The sequence below is a fragment of the Anastrepha ludens genome, chromosome 6, assembly GCF_028408465.1.
Source record: "Anastrepha ludens isolate Willacy chromosome 6, idAnaLude1.1, whole genome shotgun sequence".
In the NCBI taxonomy this organism is placed as follows: Eukaryota; Metazoa; Arthropoda; class Insecta; order Diptera; family Tephritidae; genus Anastrepha; species Anastrepha ludens.
The window spans coordinates 124,092,317-124,116,796 of record NC_071502.1 but is presented as its reverse complement, the minus strand read 5'-3'; the positions used below and the strand labels follow the sequence as shown (position 1 = coordinate 124,116,796).

The 24,480-nt window shown below is 35.6% G+C and overlaps 3 protein-coding genes across 4 annotated transcripts in view; 2 read left to right on the top strand and 1 right to left on the bottom strand.

The window, feature by feature from the left end:
- LOC128867522 (COP9 signalosome complex subunit 7) overlaps positions 1 to 6,484 on the top strand; it is a 32,453-nt gene extending 25,969 nt beyond the window's left edge. The window contains exons 3-5 of one of the 2 annotated variants that reach the window (XM_054108801.1): positions 4,637 to 4,857; positions 5,204 to 5,348; positions 6,182 to 6,484. In XM_054108801.1, coding sequence (XP_053964776.1) covers positions 4,637 to 4,857; positions 5,204 to 5,348; positions 6,182 to 6,267 — 452 coding nt within the window. In that variant the 3' untranslated portion in view covers positions 6,268 to 6,484. The other variant, XM_054108800.1, reaches the window with a different exon arrangement.
- Positions 6,485 to 7,077: 593 nt separating this feature from the next.
- Positions 7,078 to 7,880, bottom strand: LOC128868310 (uncharacterized). The gene is made up of 3 exons (XM_054110244.1): positions 7,790 to 7,880; positions 7,413 to 7,725; positions 7,078 to 7,272 (listed from the first exon to the last, which is right to left on the bottom strand). The coding sequence occupies exons 1-3, from the start codon at positions 7,808 to 7,810 to the stop codon at positions 7,181 to 7,183; spliced, it is 426 nt and encodes a 141-aa protein (XP_053966219.1). The 5' UTR covers positions 7,811 to 7,880; the 3' UTR covers positions 7,078 to 7,180.
- Positions 7,881 to 18,382: 10,502 nt separating this feature from the next.
- Positions 18,383 to 24,480, top strand: part of LOC128867288 (uncharacterized) — a 64,302-nt gene continuing 58,204 nt past the window's right edge. The window contains exon 1 of the mRNA XM_054108397.1: positions 18,383 to 18,838. Within this exon, the coding sequence (XP_053964372.1) occupies positions 18,679 to 18,838 (160 nt within the window). The 5' untranslated portion in view covers positions 18,383 to 18,678. The remainder of the gene's footprint in view (positions 18,839 to 24,480) is intronic.

Genomic DNA, 24,480 nt, shown 5'->3' with positions numbered 1-24,480 from the left:
ATTAATGCAATGCAAATAAAGGGTGGTTAATTTTCAAGGGCCGGTGTTGATTTTGAACAAAATACAATTGTTTTAGGAAATTATTGTCATTTCTCTTTATTATGATAATACTGGTATGGCTCAATTACGTATAGAACAAAATATCGGCCAAATGGCCGCCACGGCTTTGGCGGCACACCTCCATCCGATGGTCCAAATTTTCGATGACGCTGAGGCATAATTGTGGTTCTATGCCGTTAATGTGCCGAATTATCTCATCCTTTAGCTGTTGAATTGTTGCTGGCTTATCGACGTACACCTTTTCTTTCAAATAACCCCAAAGAAAGAAGTCCAACGGTGTCGTTGACGTTTAGGTGTGGTTCACATTCAACATCGGCCCTTGAAATTTAACCACCCTTTATTCAGCAAAACAAAGGGTTGGGAAAAGTCTAAAAAGGCAACAAACGTAAAAATTATAATTGGAATTTGAAAAATCAGTTTTAATTAATTTTCAATATATGCTTTGCTGCTAATGATTCTCCAGAGGAGATATTTTTCTCGTAGGTTTGTATAATGATCCACTTTCAACTAAGAATTTGTATATGAAAGAAGAAACAATGTCTCCACTATTGACACATCGATAACTATTTGCCATTGCTACTTTTACTCGCTCGTGGTATCCAAAAAAAATATCGAGTACTCCATAAATAATGCGAAAAAGTGTCGGCAAGTAAACTTTCCGGACTTAAAGCATCAAGTATTACACTCGAACAAAAAACAAAAAAAGAAGAATTTTTTTATTAAGGAAAGATAAATATTAAAATAATTTTGCTTCCAATTTCAATTATTGGGGAATCTTGTCTTCACCGGCAACCTGCCTTTAAGCCCAGATACTCGTTTAAACGCTTATTCGTGAAACCATGGAAACCATTATTTTGGTAATGTTTCATTCCAACCACTTGGATGAATTTCAGCCAAATTACATTCAAAGTCATTTTCTCAACGAGTTCTGAGAGATTTGCGTTTTGCAAATTTGTCCTTTTACAAGTACAATAAAGGCATTTTACTTACCTGAAACGTAGCAGAATGCAACCACATTTCAGCAAAATATATAGTACGCGCACTTAGTTCCACATCATTCCACATTTGCATTTGTTGACAATATTTGGTAACGCCAGCCAAAAACAGTAATTTTGTCCATATTTTCAGCGTCACTTGTGCATAAATTGGTACGACTTGTGTGTCTCAAGTATTTGTTAATGCACATACATACATACATACATGCATACATATAGGATTGTACTTAGTTTGCATGTTCTACTCACTTTGTATCGAATTCCCAGAAGCTTTTTCATCTGCCACACTCGACATTTCTGTAGCTGATGTGATGGCGTAAATAAATGCATAACTTATTCTTGCACAATTTTAATTGCAAATTTTCGGTTAACTGCTTACTGTTGGTCTAACAATGTTTGGGGAATCTTTCATATAGTAATAATTCCCCCCTCTCTCTCTCTCCCTCTCTCTCTCTGCCTAGTAACTAATGTACAATTTTTTATAGAGATTATCTTAGTCTTGTAACAGCAGTAGACGATGAACGGAGTACTATCTATGCTATTATAGAGCAACAAAATACAAGCGAAAAGTTATTTGCAATATATTTTCTGCAAAGAATGCAATAAGTGACGCCTAGGTACATATATTTTTGGATACAAATTCTGTGTCAGTGTCAGTAGGAATTTGGAGTGTAGTACGTCTAAGTAATGTACCTTTTACGTTGATTCAACATCAACATCAATTTAAGCAATATTGCCGTGTTTTCACATCATATACAAGTACGTAAGTAACCCCATGGCCCCAAGTTATTATCGGTTTCATAAAGGTGAGATCTGAGCACTCAACCTATTATGACCTTTCTATGCACTCTTTAGACACAGTTAGACAACAAAATGGCAAGGCTCTCCTAAGATCATTTAGAACAACGTCAGACGCCGTCTCATTACATGATATATCGCAATCAAATTTCGTGTGATAACTCAATAGAGAGTCACTAACTTACATACACTAGCTTTTTCTATTTTTTTTTTTCAAATTTAGTTTGGGCTATTTTTCGCATCTTTAAAACGAATTTTCAATGGCATTTATTTCCAGGTAAAGTACAGGTTGATAATTTCAACATCGATTCTTTGATGAGTTTAAGAGAAAGTGGTATTATGTGGCTTACTAGGGGATTGATGCTAAATTACATACTTTTTGACATTGATTACAATAAAATTTAATTGGTTAACATGGGCTGTAGCCCAGTAGTGCTGTGATCTTAGCTCTTTTTCCTACTTTACTTTAATGGTTGTGTGATTTTGTTGTCTAACCACTTAACATCAGCAGCTGTTCGTGCATGTACCAAGTTTTCAAATTATTTCGCTTAATCGTTTTCTGCTGAAGCCCCATGAAGTATATGGCTGTTCAGGAGTTGCAAAGTTTCTGTTTTTCAAAAACATCAATATACAAGTGATTGCGATTGTTTGCCGACGCTACTACATTGCACCTAAGCGCTGACATAATCCATGTTCCACTTGCTAATAAACCATTCGCTTAACTGCAAGCGTTGGAAGTGTGTTGTTGCCTGATCGAAATAACCCATTTTCCGCATCTAAGCATATTCACAGATGTTGTTCATCAGGTATTTGTTTCATGTTGAGAAGAACCACTGCTTATCGTTTGATAGCAAACACTGTTAGTTTTCATACTTTGCTCTTCTCTAACCCAGACTTGCACGGATCCTCTCCTCCAATAAAGGCTTGCCGCACGCGGTTGCATTCATTTTCGATTATTGCATTTGTAAATTGAAATTCGATTGCCACATGCAAATTGCAACACCGTCATTGATAAGCCAACTGTGTTGCCTCTGGCATGTTGCCATACAAGACAAGCTGAAATACGTAGGATTCTGTGCAAAGAAGAAAGAATGAGGAGCGTTGGGCTTAATAGAAATTGGAAAAGTTATGCGAACTGTAAAAATCGCTTAACGAGACGATAATGCTCGCATTGTACACTGCCTTTGCAGGCTACGAATACTGAGTCCATTGAAACCATCTGATGTGCTTGTTGGAATGGAGCTAGCATCTACCAGAAAAGTTGAAAGCCCTGAAGATTTCTTAAATACCAAATAACTATTAGTTCACACATACATATGTAACGGATGTTACTGGAGCAAATATTTCAAATTTATTGTGAAAAATATCCTCCACTTCCGGGAACCTAGTCATGTACGGATGCATCGTCAACCACTCGGTAAACACCAGTAGTTCCATCAAAATCTACTCGCAATGATTTCTATAGACGCATACAAAATTTACATGTTTTGGGCAGTAGGACATCGCTACCGCAACATTACAATGAGGATAGCAAGGTACATGCAGAGAGACAATGGCCACCTCTGCATTATGCTTCGTCCGTATTGCGTCAGTCTCTACGGAAATTGCTAAATACGTGCAGTGCGGCAGCAACTTTTAATAATAGAACATAAGTAAATGTGCTTAAGTTATATAAGTTTTCACTTTTTTTTTGAAAGTAACTATTTTTTATGGAAATATTTTCGAAAAACCTTTTCTTTCGGCTGCGCTATAATAACAAAAATAAGTTATTTGTACTTATTTAATTATAATTTTCTTCTTGGAATGTCTCTGAAAAGACATTGTGTATAGAAAATCTTTATAGTAAATACATATTTTTTTATTCGCTTACTCGAATTTTTTTTTTTATGAAATTTAAATTTCTTCATTGTTGCTAGATCTTGAAAAATGTGCAAAGAACAACGCGCGTCCATAAATCAGTTGGTAAATTTTTTAAGTTCTTCTCCGCCTGCAATGCAGTAAATATAAATCTTAAAATAAAATGTGCATGTAAGCAAAAACAAATTGAAGCAAGTGCCGCGCATTTCCTGCCATTGATTTTGAATTTATTTTTTTATTTGCCTCCTATTCGTCTACACTTTTGGATACAATGGACCTTCAATACAACGCTGCAGTAACGATTTGTCACGGCACATACTAAATGACAATCGCTACTACGCTCACTGGAGGTATGGTCCAATTCGCGAATGTATTGGTGGGTGCAGAATATTTGAAATTGTGTTGGTGACATAAGAAAAAATCAGCACAACCTCTACCCACGAATATCCTAAGAATGCAATAGCTCGCACGAGTAAGATTTGCCGACCACATCTAGCAGAAGTCACGGTTTGGTGCGCTCTGTGGGCCATTGGAATCATCCATATGGAGTCGCTGTCCATCGCTTTGATGCGATTTGACGCCTTTCGATTATTTTATGCCTGTAAAGTCGCATACCTTCACCGATAAGCCAGAAACAAGGTAACATTCGACGTTTTATTATCGAAATACTCGGACAGCCTGATTTACTGCGAAGTGTATGTGAATATTGGATTCACAGATTAGGCCATTCTTGGTGGCCTCATGGGCGAAATCATGTTCAAACCTTAATGCCTCTTAATGCCGATTTTCATGAATATTAAAAACATTTTCCTGTGGCTTATTTCCACATAAGCTTTCCGGCTTTGAAAGTAACAGCCCGATACATTATATACTACCTGCCTTATTTCTAACTGAATCTATTTTATTATTGTTTATTTCTTCAACAGATATTATACATGGCAAACTCTTCCAAAACAATCGCTTTCTGGAAATCGATTATGCTCAGGGCCGCGACATCCCTCCAGGCTATACCAGCAAAATCGCTAAAACACTACAACAGTGGGTAGATTCATGTGATGCCATTTCGAATTGCATTGATGTACAGATAACACGTGCCAACTTTGAGAAAGCTAAAAGCTTGAAAAACAAGGATCACATAGAACAGGAGGTAGGTACTTTAATACTTCTCATGTAATCAAACATTACGCGCACTCACACAAACAAAAATCGACGGTCTTTGATGGTAGGCCCCCACCTCAAGTCCCCCTATAAATTAAAATCATTGTTCGTTGTCTGCTTTTTGGACACACGGTTGGCAGTGAGCATCTCAAATTGTATTTGATTTAATTTACCAGATTATTTGTCATATTTGTGTGTATAACAAATTGCCCGTCACATTGAATTATGCATTCATTCGTGCAAACACAAAATTCATAATTATAATTTGTCTTTCGCCTTTTACTCATCACGCTTTTTGTTTTTCTTTTCTTACTTTTTTGTTGTCTTATTTACAGATAATTAATTTGAAGAAAGTTTTGAAGACTCAAATCACCGACAACGACGATTCTATGCAAATCGATACGCGAGAGTCATCCAGTATGGATATCCGTAGGAAGCCATTCAAGACCAAAAGTTCACGTTTACATCATGCCCCCTCGGGTAAGTTGACAGGCATGGCCTCATCGTCCGCAGACGCAAGTGGCAATGTGGCCAGTGGAAATGCAGCTACTGTAGGAGGAGGTGTAAGTGGTGCCACAAGCGTTACTATGGCAGCAGCAAACACCACCACCTCATGGCTAAAATCATTCACCCAAAGTTTTGACAAGGAGTAGGTGTCGGAGAAAGGAGAGAAGAAATAAAGCCACCTCATTTCCATCAATAACAACAACTCCTTAACTAATAACAGTATTTTCGCAAAAACCTGAAGCGTCCTAAACCGCGTACCGCGTGGTGTGTACCAGTTTCCTTTAATAGCTTGCCAATTGCTTTCGAGACGTCTAGAATACTTGAAGCGCGGGAACATAGACCACCACTCAAACGATGGCATGACAGCAGCACGTCACACCATTTCATTTAATTAAACGGCTTCATTTTCATTATTTTCTTTGTAGAAAGTTTTTAATTACTTTTTAGGCGTGCACTGATTATTCTCTCATTTTCATTGCATTTTTAATGTTAATTTATGATTTTGAGTGCAAATGTTTTTGTTTTTTCTTAGGTTAATAGATTTGATTTAGCTAAGATGCGGTTTCTTCAAGTATAAATAAAAAAAAAACTTTTTTTTTTATCCAGAAGTTTGTAAAATAGCTCGTCTTGTTGATTCATTTCATGCTAACTAAAGTGCTACGCTTAGCTGAAAAAATATGCTAGTTGAATCTACATATCGTTCGCTCTTCCAGCAATTGCACTTTTATCTAATTTACCTTTTACTTTTATTTACTTTTCGGTTTTCAACATCTCATGACTAACAAAAACACCGCAAAACATTGAAGATATACCACAGTACGGAGCTGGTCATCGTTCATACCCAGCGAAAAAGCCAGAAGTCCCCTCTGGTAGTATGAACTACTTAAATTAACAGCAAAGCACTGAACTTGTCTTAAAAGTCGTTTAACTCAACACTATCGAAATTTACAATTTCAGCGCAGAGTGTAATTAGTAGAGTATGCGGCTAAAACTATTTCAACTAAAAATTTACTATCAAAGCCACCCCATTTGACCGGCAAAGCAACGCTTAAATCACTGTTTCATATTCCCGCTGCTCGCTAACAGGCGAAATTACATACTTACTTGTATCCAATGTATACATTTAATCAATAAAAATAAAAATAAAAAATGATCATCATTAATATCAATAAATAATTTGCTTTAATGCATGAGAAAATTCACATAAATTCGTATTTATTAGAAGAAAACAGGTATTTATTAAACAATTTATAAAAAAGGTGTGATAAAGAATAAAGATTCAATGGCTTCGTTGGTTGGTTCATGTCGTCCGAATGGAACAAAAACCGCTCCGGCTCGGAAAGTATTCGATGGGGTGGCAGCTGGTGGCTGCAGAGGAAGACGAAGGCCTCCTCTGCGACGGAAAGATCAGGTGAAGAAGGAGTTGGCTACACTTGGTGTGTCCAACTGGCGCCGGTTAACACGGCGCTTTGTTTGCGCCAAGCAAGAAAAAGCAGATAAAATAAATGTAATAAAAGGAAAAAAAACTCCAACAATCAGTTTGAATATCTTCCAATAAGTTTTAAAAAGCTCACGAAGCTTCATTTTGATTACTGTGAGTAATACTAACCAGAGTTTTAAAAGATATTAATTCAAATTAGTAATTATACAAAACTTTATTAAGAATTTACTAAACTTATTAAAGAATTGATTTATTAAATTACCTAAGCCCCGTTTATGAGCATCACTAATTTCGCACTGAAAACTTCCCCCAACAGCCCATGCAGGCGCCTTTATTGCAATATATTTTGCATTTGGCCTTAGTTTTAGTGTACTTTCTCATATACCTCAGAATATGCTCCTGTGTTATCCGCATGGTAAACACCCGAGTCGTCTCGATGATAGGCACCAAGAGCATCTAAAATATAAAAAAGAGTACAAAATCAATTAAAATTTTCTATAAGTCACCAATTGTCCTATCGCACATCTGTTCCCACGCGCACCCTCCACTGCCATTACCACGTACAAGCAACACTTGCAACATTTAATTTGTATTACCTTGCGCTGGATCATAATTTCCACTGTTGTCTGGCACCCATGCCCCAATGTTATCCGCTATATAGCGCCACTTTAGATCATCATGATACACACCCATGTCATCGGGCAACCACCTTCCCTCGTCGCCGGTATGATGATAAACACCCTTATTGTCTTCCACATACTGCCCCACATTGTCGGCCACGTAGCTGCCACTCAAGTCAGCCGTATAGGAGCCATCGTCCTCGCTGTCTTTGACCACCTTTGTCGGGCTGCTGCGCTCACCGCACATGCCTTTTTTTGTCAGCACAAACAATACCAGCGCAAAAGTCGACTATAAATGAAGTTGTGTTAAAGTAGATTCGCTGAATTGCCGCAATGCGTATTCTAATAATCACCAGTTTCAGATAGCCCAACATTGCGTGTGGATCTTATGTCTTTACTCGTTTGTTTTTTGATATGTTTGACTTGGATATTGCTCACGGCATTTATTTGATTTGTCTACTAAAGCCTTCAAATAATGATGCTTTTGCTTTTATACTTGGGAATTGCGAAATTCGAGTGTGTGAGAATGTATTCGAGTTCATATGTAAAGGCGTACGTAGATAACCGAGGGTTTATCCTCCTTGAAAACAAAAAAAAAAATACGAAACTAACCAGTTATTGAATATAATTAAAAAAATTAAAATATTTAAGTAAAAAACCTAACATTTTTAAGATAAATTTGATTATAATTAGTTTTTTTGAGTTTGTTAATTGTAATTTTCTCTACCCAAACTGTAACGCTCACTTGACCGTCAGATAATATTACATGGTTTCTTTTTTTGTTGCTTACAAATTCTCACCATTATTTATTAGTAAAAAAATACAGATACGCGGTGCAGTTAACACTTAAAAATATAAGGTGGGTCATTGGAGTCCAATTTTATAAGTGGGTAGTTTCATTAAGAAGGGTTTTTTTTACGTCGGGAAATGAAAATTTTGCTCCATACCAGCAGTGAATTAGGCGCCTAACCCCAATAAAACTAAATTATTGGAGCGTTGTATGAATCAGAAGTATTCGTTTTACAAGCATGGTGTGAGTTGTAAGGAGCTGGCAGGCGAGTGAGCCCAATCGTATGAAGTGGCTCATATTCCATTTATTAACTTAAATACCGAGGGACATATCATAGTAGCTTAAGAGCCTGTGGAGAATACAAAAAATTTGCAATGAGCGGAAAAGGTCGGAAGGAGCAGAAAAGGTCGAAGAGCTCTTGGCTATGCCAAAAGTCGCATGCCAGAAGTGTTTTAAGAATTTGAAAGCGCGCTGTCACAAGTGTGTTGTAGATGGCGGAATAATATGACCGACAGAAAATAGATATTGATGAATAAGTACCTAAATATATTTTTCGAGATCGAGATTTTCTTTAAAAAACATTGCATAAGTGCAAGGTAATCGGAAAATTTGTTATGCAGCTAGAAGAGCATATAAATCGTTAAGAGCCCTAGCGATGGCTGCTATATACCGAAAATGTTCCTCCGCTTCATTGTTCTCAAAGGTAATGCGGTTGTCATCTCTGGCGATCATATTAAAGCGTCAAAAAGGGTATGTCAAGAATACTGGATTCGCCCTCTCGCCTTAGATCGCGCCACAAAAAGTATGTGGTTGCTAACCAGAGGGCACTGGAATGTAGTCGGAAGTTGTAAATAATAGTTTTTGGCCACCGATTGTTTATTTATTTATTTATTTATTTATTTATTGTCTTTGAATGAATACATTCTTACAGACTATATTAAGCTAATGTACAATAGTTTATTAGTTACTAAGAAAAGAACGATTTAAGATGATTGACTAAGATGCCATACGGCCATGTAAAATCAGCACCAGAAGAATTGAAAAACATATTTAAATCTGAACATGCCCTAGGAATCGGAGCATTCATCCCATAGTTGGTTCTCGAGAAGCCAATTTTAAAGGTTTCGTACTGTCGGAGCCTCATATTGGGTATATTAAATTGAATTTTACTTAAGAGGGAAGGACAATCAATAGATCCAGAAATAATACGAATAATAAATGAGCACGATAGAATAGACCGTCTGCTATCAAGTGGTTTTAAGTCAATTAGTAAACATCGAGAGCGGTACGATGGTACAGGTTCAGAAAAGTTTAAAGATCGGAGCGCAAAACGAAGAAAGACTTTCTGCACTCTCTCAATCCGATTAGACAGACCTATTTGGTACGGTCTCCAAATAATAGCGGCATACTCTAATCTTGATCTAACAAAAGCACAATACAATGTTTTGAGAGTGTGTGGGTTGGTAAATGCAGAACAATTTCGGCGAACGAATGCTAGCATCGCATATGATCGTCTTATGACGTGGTTAACATGGCTGGTGAAATTCAGCTTAGAGTCGAAAATAACGCCTAAGTCTTTAATTTCCTCAACGGATTGCAAAGGTAAGCCAGCAATATTATACGAAGTATGCAAAGTGTTGTTTGATTTAGCATATTTTACGTGAAAGCATTTGCTAATATTTAGTGACAGATGGTTTAAATAGCACCAGTTCCGGACATTGTGCAAGTCGGTTTGCAACTTTTCAGAGTCCCTAACACTGTTAATCACCGCAAATATTTTAAGATCATCAGCATACAACAAGTGTTCTGCAAATGAAAAGCAAGAACCAATATCGTTAATAAAGAGTATAAAGAGGAGGGGTCCTAGAATACTTCCCTGTGGGACACCGGAGGATGCAATAAATGCACGGGATGTCGTATTATCGACGGCTACAACGCAGTGTCTGTTGGACAAATATGATTTGATCCAAGACAAAAAAGTGGAGTGTATACCCAATGATGCAAGCTTCGACAAGAGTATTCGGTGCGATACTTTGTCAAACGCTTTAGAGAAGTCTGTATAAATTGCATCAACTTGAGATCTGTTCTGGAAGGCTGAAATGCAGTAATCATTGAAAATAGACAAGTTAGTGACAGTGGAGCGACTTGCAACGAAACCATGTTGGTTGGTAGATATTAGGCCTTTGACAGCAAAATATAACTTATCATTTACTGTTATCTCAAAAAGTTTTGAGACAGACGAAAGCTTCGAAATCGGTCTGTAATTGCTAACATCGTTTTTATTTCCACTCTTAAATATAGGCGTAATGGAAGTAAATTTCCAGTCGTCAACAAAAATACCAGAGGACAACGATTTATTGAATATAATTGTAAGAGGCTCAGCGAGACACAAGCAATTCTTCAGCAAAATGCCCGAAAGGCCATCCGAGTCAGTTTTCGTTGTAGACTTAAGCTTCGTAATACCCTTGACGACATCAGTAACAGATAGGTACAAAGTCCCAAAATTTAGAGGTGAAAAACTATTAGAGGGCAAACTAGAATCGGAGTCTAGGTCGGGTTCAAAATTAGAGCAAAAAAAGTCAGCAAATAAATTGGCAGATTCTATGGCGGAATTTGCATATTTACCATTATAAAAAACATTGTTTGGCACCATTGAGCAAGACTTTTTTGATTTGATGAATTGCCAAAAGGCCTTCGAATCCGAAATAATATTGTTTTCGAAATTCAAGATGTAATTTCTATATAAGAACTTGTTCAAACAGTTAAACTCTTTTAAATGGCATTGAAATTTTGAGAAGTGCATTGGGTCTCCAGACCTTTTATACAGTTTAGAGAATTTGTTTTTTAGATTCTTTAGGTGCCTGTTGAAGCGCATTGAAAAAATTTCCGCTCACGCATCATTCCCTGTCAGAAATATGGTTAACCATATTAACCATTGGCGATGGTATCGAATGACGGAGTAGAGGGTGCCGTAATTGGTGTTCAAGTATGCCTTAAGAGGTTATGCCTAATTGTTGCACAATAAAATAAGAATTTCCTTATTAAAATCACAAATGTTTTGTAGAAAAATAGTGTATTGATGTATCTGCGAATTGGCCGTAGAAACTACAGGGGTCAGTGGACTGAGAATGCCTTTGATAATGCCCGTGAGCATTCTCAGTTTATCCTTAGGGAGGTTTGCGACTTGTCCAAACCTATTTTGATTATAAAGTGAGGACTTCGCCGGGCGTATCCCTATAACCTCTCTTAGCCTTAGCTCTTCACTTGTAAGCTTCTCCTTAATGGTGCGTTGTCTCATAGCAAAGACTGGCTCGGTTTCTGTTAGTAACGAGGCCGCAGCCTGCGTAGCCAATGCAACCGCTGCTTAGTTCCCAGTTATGACTATGAATTTTCATTAATATTCCTAGTTTTATTATTAATACTTAATACTTACTATGCTACTTTTGGAGTAATCGTGATCAGCGAGTTGGAAAGTAGTATTTTGAGAAATTAACAAATTTTTTGTACCAGTCGCCAAACGAAAAATGAAAGCTGCTACTCTCAACATTCATAACCAAAGGTTAAGTGTGTCGTAGCTGCCGTGCAAGTGTTAATTTTCTCACAAAAACTCAGAAGTCTGGCGCAAAGTCGATAATCTCTGTGACACCTCAGTTTCTCGCTTCGCTCATACGGACATACATACCTGCATGCATATATATTTCTTCGTATAATTAATTTTATCTCATCTTGTAATTTTTTATGACTGTGCGAATCTGTCTTTCATTTCTTCTGGCAAAAAACACCGCACCTTTCGAAATATCTAGCATTTTGCAACTGAATTGAATTAATTTTAAAACAAGTTGCATGCGAACCCCGTCAAGTGCTGTACTCAAAAATAATCAATAAAAATGAAAATAACCAATTTTTTGTTTATACGAATAAATGATTGCTAATTAGCTGCAGATTCCATTGACATTTATCCAAAAGCAGCTGTTGTGGTTTTTGATCTTTGTTGTAAAACTTAATAGTAGTGGTTTTTAATTTTTAATCTGTTATTTGTACTTGAAAGTGAAATGGTTTCTGGGCTAATGAGTTCGTCGAATTTTCCGCATATTTGTGGAACAATTACAACAAATTTATCGGCTATAAACTAATAAAGTTAAAAACAGCCATCAAAACGCTAATTAGCTACGCGTTGGCGTATGAATGAAAATATGCACATACACATGCATACACACATATAATATGCAGGTAGTTAGGTATCAGCGCGGCTTTGATCAAGTTTTTTTACTCTTCGCAATATTATTGAATTTGCTACTTTGGTATACTCACTCATTTACAAAGTATTATTCATTCATTCAAATTAAGACAAAAATAATCGAAGCATTTCGATTTCGGGTTGCTTGAACCTCTGCACAGACCAAGGACATATTAGACATTCACATACGCAAACTGTGCCTACACTCGTCGTAGAATAAAATCTCATGTATTTGTAATGTTTGTTAAAAGTCAAATGCAAAAAAACAACACCAACAAAAGCATGCACAAATAATTCATGATTCTTTTTATATGGCGTAAAACCCGAGAAAGCACAACATTTCTTCTGCTGAAGTCATAAATTAGCCTAAAACGAGTTTGCCAAGTCGTTATTGGAAAAAAGCAGCTTCGTTATTTATTTGTGATATAAAAAAGAATTTGTAATCTGAATTGAATTTTGGATAATCAATAATATTAATTGCTATTTAATGTTTATTCAATGGATTTATTTCCGAATGTAATCGTGCAGCTTCATGTAAACGGTCATAATTACGCTTTCGGAACGTAAATAAAATTTGAATTTAATTCCAGAATATTTTAAACTCATTTTAAACAGCTGTAATTACGAAGCGCTTTTGCATTGAAGGCCTAAAATTCTCAAAAATACTTAGAAAATGCATTCGCATAGGAACACCTGCCAAGGCAACTGATTTAGGGAGCATAGAGAAACACAAAAGGATTTTTTAATAGTTGGCATGTGAATAAATTCGAGTGCAGTTTTGCCATGTAAAAACTTTTTTTTTTGAAAGAAGTTTCTTCTTTGGGACCTACCACCTGTGTAAAAACATTAAGAGCCAGAGGCACAAAATTAGAGCGTTTCGCTTAAATCTTATCTTGAAAGAGCTTAGAGCCACTTAAGCCGCAGAGTGGTTTTTAAGCACACGCCATGTTTATCCTGATGAAAATCGAATGAATCGAATCAAAATCAAATCCTTTTTTGATATTGGGGTAAATACTAGGGCGCGTGATTTCTTCGCTTATAATTTAGAAATGCGCCTAGGGCTTAAAATATTTCGTAAGCCTATTGAGGATCGCAAGGCTTTGTGGAAGGCGAATGAAATAGGAAGCACATAGCGTGGCAGACTAATCATAAAAACTTTTTGCTGCTGCAGCTGTGCGCGAAGAAAGATATAGAGATTAACAGAGTGATAAAATTCAGAGTTCAATTGAGACAAAATCTAGGCTTTATTTTTGTAATGGCCAAATTCATGGAGAAAAGAACTCAAAAGATGGTTCTAATATCAGACCGTGAATTGGCTCTCAGCGAATTCGAAAGAATCAGCAGATTGGCTGACGTCACCGTGGTTCGTTGACGAAAATACGCAGCTTGCCATGGTGATATACGAACAAAATCGAAGCAATCCTCGCCCAGGTTGCTTCTTTGCCATCTGAGCAGCGACTTCTTGGACGAGTGTGTAAATACATTTGAAATGAGTGAGGCAGAATTTAATACGCGTATTTAGTGCCACATCACCGAGTACGCAACAGCCGTAGTTGCTCATTTTTCCACCACTGCATATTGGCCAAACCTGGCAATCTAACATCGTCGGGCTAACTTAGCTGCACACCCAGGTCATATTTATATGCAAATTTGTGTGTGAGCATCAGTAATTCCTTTAATGAACTCAACTACAACGGCGTGTAACCGTTCATAATTCAACATGCAAATTAGCCTAAAAGTATGCTTCGTTTGGTGGAAAATTTTTACAGTCGCATTTATTAAGCACATAAAGCGGAAGTGCAAACGTATTTGCATGCATATCAACACAACTACGCACATTTACTCATACAATATTTATTTAAATGTCCGATTGCCACAGTACTAAATTAATTAGCCCCACACTTTAACAGGTACACATATGGCGGCCGCCGTAGCCGAATGGGTTGCTGTGTGACTACCAGTCGGAATTCACAGAGAGAACGGAGGTTCGAATCTCGGTGAAGCACCAAAATGAGAAAAATGTTTTTTCTAACAGCGGTCGCCCCTCGGCAGGCAATGGCAAACCTCCGAGTGTATTTCTGCCATGAAAAATCTCCTCATAAAAAGTATCTGCCGTTCGGAGTCGACTTCAAACTGTGGGTCCCTTCATTCAATTGTGGAACAGCATCAAGACGCACTCCACAAATGGGAGGAGGAGCTCGGCCAAACACACAAAAAGGGTGTACGTGCCAATTATATATTAAATTTAACAGGTATGCGCATGTTACTGATGCCAATGGTTCCTTATGCTTGAATATTTTTGGTTTGCATTTCCGATGTACTCTAACGGAATTCAGTTTATTATTATTACATTTTGAAAAGTTTGAAGAAAATTACGATTACGTGGAATTTATTATTAAAGAGTAGAGGTTTTATTATGACGTTCAGTGTTTCAAATTTTCTACTGAAAACCATTTTAATAAATACGACACAAAAAAACTAACACTAATGTAAATATATATGCAAAAATAAATGTAAATAGAAGACTGGTATAAAGTGTTCATTAGTAACAAAACAAAAGTCAGTAGTTAAGTTAATACACAGTTAATAGTGCTTTGGATTGTACAAATCTGATAAAGTAACTTAAGATATGTCGCAAAAAGCTCGATGCAAAACATAAATTTAAAAAGTAAACCAATGTGTTTTATGGTGGAAAGCGTTTCTAAATTTTATAATCCCGAGCAATTTAAGCGGATTAAACCTTTGTGTTGAAATAAAAAATCATTAAGTCATTGCAGATTTTTGCACAGAGACGTACAGGCATAAGTACGTGTATGTATTGCGTTTTATATTAAAAATAAAATAATAACAAAAACAAAACGTTCAATCATATCCATGATTCAATTATAAAAGGTTTGGTAAGTAAGCAGCTTTCTCGCTCCCTCTTGACAAATCGGCTCCCTTATTTGAAAACACGTTGCTTTTTTACAAATGTACGTACATGTTTTATGAAAAAACTTTTAAATTGTAGTAAACATTAAACTTTTCGTGAATATTATGTGGTCGGCAACACCGTTTCCACTTTGACGTCTTGCCTTGTTATTATTCGTTGAAAATCATTTATCTGTTTGTAAACGTTCAAGTATAGTAATAAAAGCTAATTGTTTTTTAAATTAATGTCGTTTTTCACTAATTAGGTCGATTATGTCTTACATATGGTGGCCGCAGAAAGCCACCGGTTTTTGAATTTTCATATACGTAAGTCCAGATCAGACATTTTTAAAAATTATTATTAAACTTTTTCATTCATAGGTTTTTAGAACCTTCATACAATACATAAACTACAGTTAGTAAGTTCTGGTAGAATATTTGCTAATAAATTGTTTTTACAAGTTTTTATTTGTAGGACTGCACAGACAAGCAACTGCAGCGGAAGGTGTGCGTTGAAGAACTAGGTGGCACAACTATTGTGGTGTTTAGAAACGTTGGTAAATATGCGCGTATTTCAACTATCGTCACATGTGGTGCCACGGACCATTTCATAGATGATATTGAGCGTCCTGTGTATGATGGTGTAATTAAGTGTTTGACATGTGACGGTCATTACGTGCTTAGTGGTGCTACCACTGAAATCAATTTGGCTTCCGGACTGGCTGTCCACGTCGATACCTTACCCGGTCTAGAACAATAGTACAGCAAGAAGGGGAAAACATGTTTCCCTCTTTCTCCATCCTTCGTAAATGCAGCCCTAAAATAAGGGAGTGTCAAAGCGTCCTTGTCATTACTTACCTAACCTTCTATAATTGAATCATGAATCATATCTACATTTGCTTTTGTAGTAGTATCAAATATACTTTTATAGAAACAAAAAAATAATAATAAAAGACTATAAGTCAAAATATAGTCAAAACTTGTCAGTATATAAAATTAATTTTAATATATCGCAATACGAGGGTCGTTTTGAAAACATTTGAAAAGTACGTGCAAAAATTAAAACTACTTATTTACTTGGGGTAAGCCTCTCTTATTTATACTGATCCCTTCCGAATAATAGAATTTACTTAAGTCTAAAAAATAGCCATACGTTTATGGAATCACCTCTTCGTTTGAATAAAATCTTATTCCTGCCAGAAATTTCTTCAAATTGGGGAACAAATAGTAGTCCGAGGAATCCGGGGCAGCCAAGTTTGGAGAAAAGGCGCGAGTGCGTTATTCTTTTGGAAAGGAAAATCACTCGACTTGTCGATTAAAACAAATGCCAAACACAAAGAAATATACTGATCTGGCTGAAACTTGGTGTGTGTTCTTCTAAGAGATGATAATAACTTAGCAACCAATAGAACCATCTCTCTGACTTTGCACGGACTTTTCAAACGAGCCGCGTATATTCAATAATATATATAGTCACCCCCACCAGCTATAATGGCTTCACATCTTCGAGTCATATAATGTCTTAATTTCTGTGCAAGTTGTGGAGGTAATTAGCTACAAGTCAATCGAATCGAATTTGCCTTAATAGTTTGACCGTCTATATTGGTTTTCCTTAGAGTTTTTGTTGTGGTTTTTCAATGCGATTGGCATCAGGCGTCTGTGAAGGCCAATCCAACATTTGAATCGCATTTTGCTGTTAGCAACTTCGGTTTCAAATATGCTCTTTGTTAAATTTTATTCATCAAAAATGGATTCAAATGGACGGGATACACAAATAAACAGTCGAATCCTTTTTCGGAGAAACGACCCCAAACATGAACCTTAACTGGATGCTTAACAGTACGTTGAAGTGGTCTATTATCACCAGTACCGACGTATGCGACTATACGTCCGAAAGGAAAATGCATCAGTGAATTTTACGTTTGCCCAATTCCGTTCTGAATTTGCCTTAGTCCATACCAGTCATGCGTTGTGTGATAATGAGAGCGGCAGATTTTTCAATGTGCTCCGGAAGGCCTATGACATCTTCTGCGCGTAAAGGAATTCGAATCAACTCATTAATACCACTTTTCCTTAAAACTGCATCAGCTTCTCGCAACGATAAGTTCGGTTTTGTCACAAAAAAATCAATGATCTTCTGATTTGGCTTTGGAGGACTATTTTGTTTGGTCCTCGGTCGGGGATGTCGTCAACGTTTTTAACTTCGGTATACCATTGCAACCATTTATGTATGTGCGTCTTCGACTTTTTCCAATATTTTGCTGCAGATGCACGTAACCATTTTAGACCTTTAGGCTGTGTACTTAGGAACTCTGCTTGAAATCGTTTTTATTTTTTTTTTATAACCGAACTCAAAATCTTAATTTTCCAGTCACGCTTCCATTAGAAGATTGTAACAAATCAATTGATTAGGTTAATATATAAAGTTCGTTCGTTGCACCATAACTCAGTTAAATCTGGTGGAAATTTAATAGAAGCTCTACGAAAATTTCGCAAAAATCCTTATAAACAAACTTATGTATTTAGGTATGTATTTATATGTATACGTCTTACAATCAATGCCTCTTATGATGTGGAAAATGTTTTTCCTCAGGTTGTGAAAAAGTTAAACTTGTACTTAATACGCCTCAATGCTGAAATAATTAATATAATATAAGTAAATTGCGCATATCTGAAGGAAGAAATTTGATGTTAATTTTTTATTGCAATTGCAAATGACAGGGTAGACCTTATGTGAGCAATTAATAATATGTTAGAACAACAAAAGTGGCCAGCATTTAGCCAGTGTAAAGAAATATTTAATAATAACAAAGAGTAATTGCCTGTTTTAAGAGGGCATCAAATGAGACGCTGCAATCACTCAACTCAGTAATATGAGAGTTTTTATTTATATCAGCATGAAGATATATGCATATGGACATATATATACAAAGATAGTATGTAAGTTAGCGCGTTTAATTAAATAGCTATAAACCACATTCGAGCAGGAAAACTTGAATGAAAACGATTTGAAATTTGTATAATCTTTACATGAGATCTACGCACATCAGTTTTGCGGTGAACGCGTTTTAAGTCGGTTCTAAAGCGGATTAAAACCAAATCAAGTGGCTCATTAATAGGACAATACCGTTAATGTGGCATAATTTGAACTTAAGCCAAATCCAAGTAACTTTAGTATAGAAATACGCAATTTACTTAATCAAGACAACTCAGACTGGAACTCAGGCTGAAACAAAAGAAGTTGGAAAAAGTACAATATATAAAAAATTCGAAAAGAAATCGTAATAGTGAAAAGTGGCATTAATATGTTAAGTTTAATTTTATTAACGAGCTTTATTGCTGGTGTTTACATTTACTGGACATACGTGCAGTACAAAACGGGTTGGCATTTGCTTAAAAAACTGCCTGGACCCCCCGTTTATTGGGTATTTGGAAATGTGCTGCAACTTGGGTTCACAGCTGAAGGTACGTTTGTGTGCAAAGAGCGGTTTAATATGAAAAGGCAATTTTTTTATGCACTTACGTTAAAATACATAGGCACTCCAATAAAATGTGAAATAAGTGCAAGCTCAGTGTGGCGGAAAAGTATAAAATTAAAGAAACAAAGTGATGAAGAGTTTCGTTGAAATGTTTGAACTTTCACTTGAATAACAAGAGTTGCAAGCTTCATTTTCAGTAGCCGAGTGTTTTTTGGCGGGACTAGAATTCTGTGAATCCAGGTTCATGGCCCAATGTGGACCTAAAGCTATAGATTGAAGAAACTTTTTTTTTGGTTTTGTAGCTGTGATACCTCAGCATGGCCTAACTATTGTAATACTTCGAGTGCACTTCTGACTTGAAGAAGCTGCTCATTTATCGGCACTTTAAACAACGAATTACAAGCTTTCATTTGAGCACAATTTAAAAAATCAAAATTAAAAAAAAAATGTAAAGCTAAATTTTTTACCAAAAAAGTGGTTGGAGTTTTTTTTTAATTTTTTATCGGAATACAATATATGTATTAATTTTTTTCTTTTACACCGACAATTACACCGTACAACAAATTCTAACTTTTTCCAAAATAATTAGGTTCCGACAATGGATAATGGTGAGACGAGCAAAAGAAAAAATATAAGAGTCTCAGCAATTTGAAGGCTCACGTCAGAATTTGATTAAAGTGTTCACCCTTTTTCACATTCTTATGGCAAATTAGCCCAGGAAACCACGTGATCCTTACATTTTAGATATACGAAGTGTTCGGTAGTTCTACGTAAAAAACAACGGAGAGCATTTTTGTGAAACATTCTAACCCTCTGACTCCTCAATGGATGGGTATTTTTAGTAACTTTTTTTGCGCATAACGAAAAGATATAGCGTGTGAAATTGTACCACTAAAAAATTTGCCATAAAATTCTATTATAAGTATTCTAATACACCATAGCTCAAAAATCAACTTAAAAGCAAAAAAATTAGGGAAACGGAAAATGTGTAAGGATTAATTTGGGATTAATAATTTAGTAGGTATTGCAAAAATTGCTTTCAGTATATGAGCCGCTTAATGCACATATGGATTAACTCCATAAAACGAAAAGTTGAGAAACGAGTTGATGTAATGTATATTGTTTTTAAAAATTCCTCTGATGATATGAATTCAAATATGTAATGAGGAATGCATAATTGCAGATATAGCTTTCATCTAACGGTATATAAAAATAATAAGAAAGAATAGGCAACAAACAATCGTGTGTAATGTTACAGTATTTATATGACTGATGGAGTTCATCGATTTGGCAACTGGAAAAAGTAATAAATTTAAATTTAGTCCCTTCATTTTTAAGTTTTTATTACAGAAAAAGTTAGTTATTATACATTTGCTTTTCCATAAAAATGAATGTTGGAAATTCGGTTATAAAATAATTTTCGCAATTAATTTATAGCAGTTTTATGTTAGCGGGATAATTCTTTGGGATGATTCAGCAATATTATAAATACAGTAGATTCTGTTTTATGCGCTAGATACGTTCCGCAAGAAACAGCATAAAAAAAGCTACCAGTTCTATAGTAAAACTATAGATACGTTTCAAAAGTGCTAAGAACCGCATAAATCTGAAATAATGTAATAAAATCGCATAAAAAAGGGCACTAGTCCCATATTATTACTATAGATACGTTCCATAGACCGCATGAATCTGAAATAATTAAATAAAATCGCACAAACGAAATATTGTATTTTTGAAAATTATATCTTTATTTAAGAAACGTCAGAATCGAAAAATAAAGTTACGTCAGAAATAGAATCAGACAATATCCACATGTTGCGCATTCGTTTACGATTTGGCGTAAAATCACTTTCGTCACTTGAGGAAATGTACACGTCTGATCTACATGGTTATGCAGGCGGTTCCATACTTGTAGGGTTAGCATTTCTGATGTAATCTGTGATGAGTTTTTGCTTAGCTGGTTTAGAATCTTGTTTATATGTACAATTCCCGATAGGTCGACATGCATTTTTTAATTTAAAAAAAACCGCACTATTTCAAAACCGCATAAAAAAGCCGCATAAAAACAGAACCTACTGTAATGTCTTCTTCATCAGCTATATGCGAGGATTCGTCATTTCGATTTGTTGTCAAGTTCTTATGGTATTCGTGCTTAACAGGAGGAATGATTTTTAGCAGGTCCATCACGTCTCTCCATTTTTTCCGTTGTCACAGTTCTACCTTTAGGATATCAATCTATATTTTTCAAACTTTGCGGTCTACCCACCAAACATTTTCTTATATTAATGGCATGAAATCTGTATCTTCATTATAGTCTCATTTGAATTGTATGAGATAGGGTTTGGACCTTTCTAACTTTATCGAGCGTATTTTAAGCCAATTTACTGGAAGCCCTGTAAAGGTTACTTTTCTGTTAATGACAGACTGTTCTAGAGGTTTTGTTGACAAAAAATCTTGGTGAATCATTTGGATGAAACTTTTTACATGTTTTGATTATATGGTACCAATCATCTGGTGAAAAAATGTTTTATTTTTTTTTGCACATGATTCATTGATGGAAAAATCTGAGTCATTGGGCAAATAGCTGTGTCCACTTACAAAAAATTTCATCTCAATTAATTCAGGGATCGGGTACTTTTTCCCCCGGGCCCGGAGTTTTTAGAGGGGCCCGGACTCGAGGGTAATTCCAAGAAATTTCCTAGTTGAAAAAATATAGTAAATAATACTTCTACCAGAGTTCCTCGACTTCGATGATATTATAAGAGCTTTTGCCTCAGCTAAAGCAAGAAAATCAAAATTCGAAGCATCGTGGCAGTCATTTTCAAATATTTGTAAGGCTCACAAAATGAATAAAAAATTTTAACTTTTTTTAGCTGCGTTTTTTATTTCAGATCTGCTGAAGAGTTTTCTAAAACTCATTTTAATCAATATTTCATAATTAATTCTATCAAAAATTCAATGAGTTTTTCAACGTTTAAATGTTATATCACTATAACATAATACGCATTTTGATAAATAAAAAAAAATTTGAAGGGGCCCGCATCTCAAGTTTCCCCCGGGGCCCGAATACTCTCTCCACGGCCCTTACTATACCAAGGGCTTTGGCACTTAAATGTAAGATTTTTCAAAAAGTGGAGTTAGTCAATGCGTGCATTGAGCGGCTCATATGTAAGTTATAGTTGGTGGTGTCATTAGATTGTCAATTTGTCGAGCTTGGTAACCTAAAAAAAGTCATTTGCGACGCGGTTCTTACCGCAGGATTAAGTAGAGACTTGACTTCGTAGAGATACATTTTTAAAGCCGCTGTAACAGCACTAATATGACGCACGCGAAACATTCTGAGTGAGTTTATGGTATGTAAATATCAGACTTTCCGAAGGAAGTGTCAGACGGCAACTGACAACACCAGCAGTGCCCATGGCCAGATAAATAAATAGCAACCCTCGCACAATATGCTGGCAAGTTAGTTACAAGCAAATTATGACGACTATCGTTTGCAGTTGTGATGCCGTTCATTTCTTTTATAGTTTATTTTTGTGCCAAATGGTATTCTTCTTATTATTATTTGATTTTATTCAGTGTGGGAGCAGCAAGTCATTAAAATTCGGCTACGCCGCATCAAATCAATTTTGGCTAAATATCATTTCGCTAATAAGAAGAGGTTTAATTTAAACATTTTCTATGTGCATATGTGTATGTATGTATGTATGCATTATAGTTGCTAAGCAGCGATGCTAATTGCATAGCTGCCATATAATCAGCTCATTCTATGAGATGTCACGAGAATCTGTTAATAAATGCATATTTGTATGAAAATATAAAAATAGTAGGTCAAATCACACTAAATTTGAGCCTGAATCTGATTTTGATGGATTAGAATTTCAATTTATGAGTATAAAATGAATGGCGTACTTCAAAATTATCGATAGTTTTTAATATGCAAACTAAATTTTGGTTTTACATTTATGTGTATATGTATGTATGTAGGTATGTATAAGTGTTCTTCCGAAATAATTTTCAAACCTTTTAATTAATTTCTTTTTCCAATTTCGGAATTTCGCAATTTATAATTTTTCATATGTATTATCCCCTAATTAGACAGAAAATGACAACTTCATTTGTCTATAAATTTAAATTCGTAACTATAAATTAAAAGGACAGCTAGAAAAACTCGAGGTGAAATAACAGTAATATAGACTTCAGAATAAACAACAATAAATAGCGCGTCATAACTTCTGGCGGCTAACCAGCTTGGCGACTTTCGTGCGCTGAAATGATACGATTCAAGATCATTGCTATAAAATTTAAAAACAAAAACAAAAAGAAAAAAGATGAAATTAAAACAACTGTCGTATGCGCAAACGAAAGTGAACTGAATGAACTAAAAGGCAACAACAATGTGTAAAACGTAATACTAATAAAAAAGACAGGTAGGTATACACATACACACATACATATGTACATTTACATATGTATATTCATACTGCAAAAACTAAAGGTTGCGGTTTTTCCTGTTAAAACTCGAGCAAGCACATATTTATGTACGCATGTATGTATGTATGCATGCAAAGATGAATATGACAAGTTTCGAATCGTTGAACTCTCATAATGAACAACACAAAAACAAACAAAAAACAGCAAATGATAGAATGTAAACATGTTGTGGTTGTAATGTTCACTTAAAAAGTTTACCTGGCTGATTTGCCATCTGTATTCATACGAAGATAAGCACACAATTGATTGACATACGACGTTTGCTGCTCGTAGAACTGAAAAACTGCATCAATATGTTCAGAAAATATGTAATGTTGGGTAGATCAATTAAAGAAGATAAAAGTGTAACAATTTTTTTTCGAATTCTCCAAAAGCGTGCATTGCTGCTACCGATTGCTCAGTACTTCAGTGCCGCATTGTTGTTTAGCGACGCGCAACACGAAACGTATCAATAACTTTAAACCTGTTATTATGCAATTACTTTTCTATTTAGTTTAATGGCTTCTATTTCCATGCCAATTTAAAAAATGTGTGCTAGAAGTCTTACATTTTTTTCTCCGTTTTGCATAGTGATGCGCATCATGGACGCTACGATTTCTACAATAACTGTACAGTAAACCGGTTAATTTTTTAATTGTTATTGCTAACTTAATAATTTCGTTTCGTGTGAAACGAAGCTTAAAGCAAACTTGTCAATTAAGGTGTTTTCAATCATTTATTTATTGCTTAGCAGCCACATGCCTTCAAAATACCTATATGTATTAATTTATATGAACTTTTTCAGATTAGAGTACCATTTATCTATCAGCTCTATAGCCTTACCTGCAAACCTCCGAGTGTATTTCTGGCATGGAAAAGCTCCTCATAAAAAAGTCAGCTGGCGTTTGAAAGTGGAAAAAATTCTAGGTCACTTCATTTGTGGCAATCATAAAGACGCACACCACAAATATTTATTAAAAATATTATTTTTAAACCTAAGTCTAATAATTTTAAAATTATAGCCTAGGTAAGAGCTATGGCTGCTGTGGTCCTAAGTAGCGATAATAGTTTTTTGGTCCTTTGTCAATAGTCAAGTCTATACTTTGTTGTTGTTCTTCTTCCAACAACTAATAGTCTGCCACATGCAGGTCACAT

Excerpts from the sequence above, each read along its gene's own strand:
- LOC128868310 (XM_054110244.1), bottom strand. The coding sequence starts at position 7,810 with ATGTTGGGCTATCTGAAACTG. Across the intron at positions 7,726-7,789 it reads TGTTGGGCTATCTGAAACTG|TCGACTTTTGCGCTGGTATT; the intron begins GTGATTATTAGA and ends CTTCATTTATAG. Across the intron at positions 7,273-7,412 it reads AAATTATGATCCAGCGCAAG|ATGCTCTTGGTGCCTATCAT; the intron begins GTAATACAAATT and ends TTTATATTTTAG.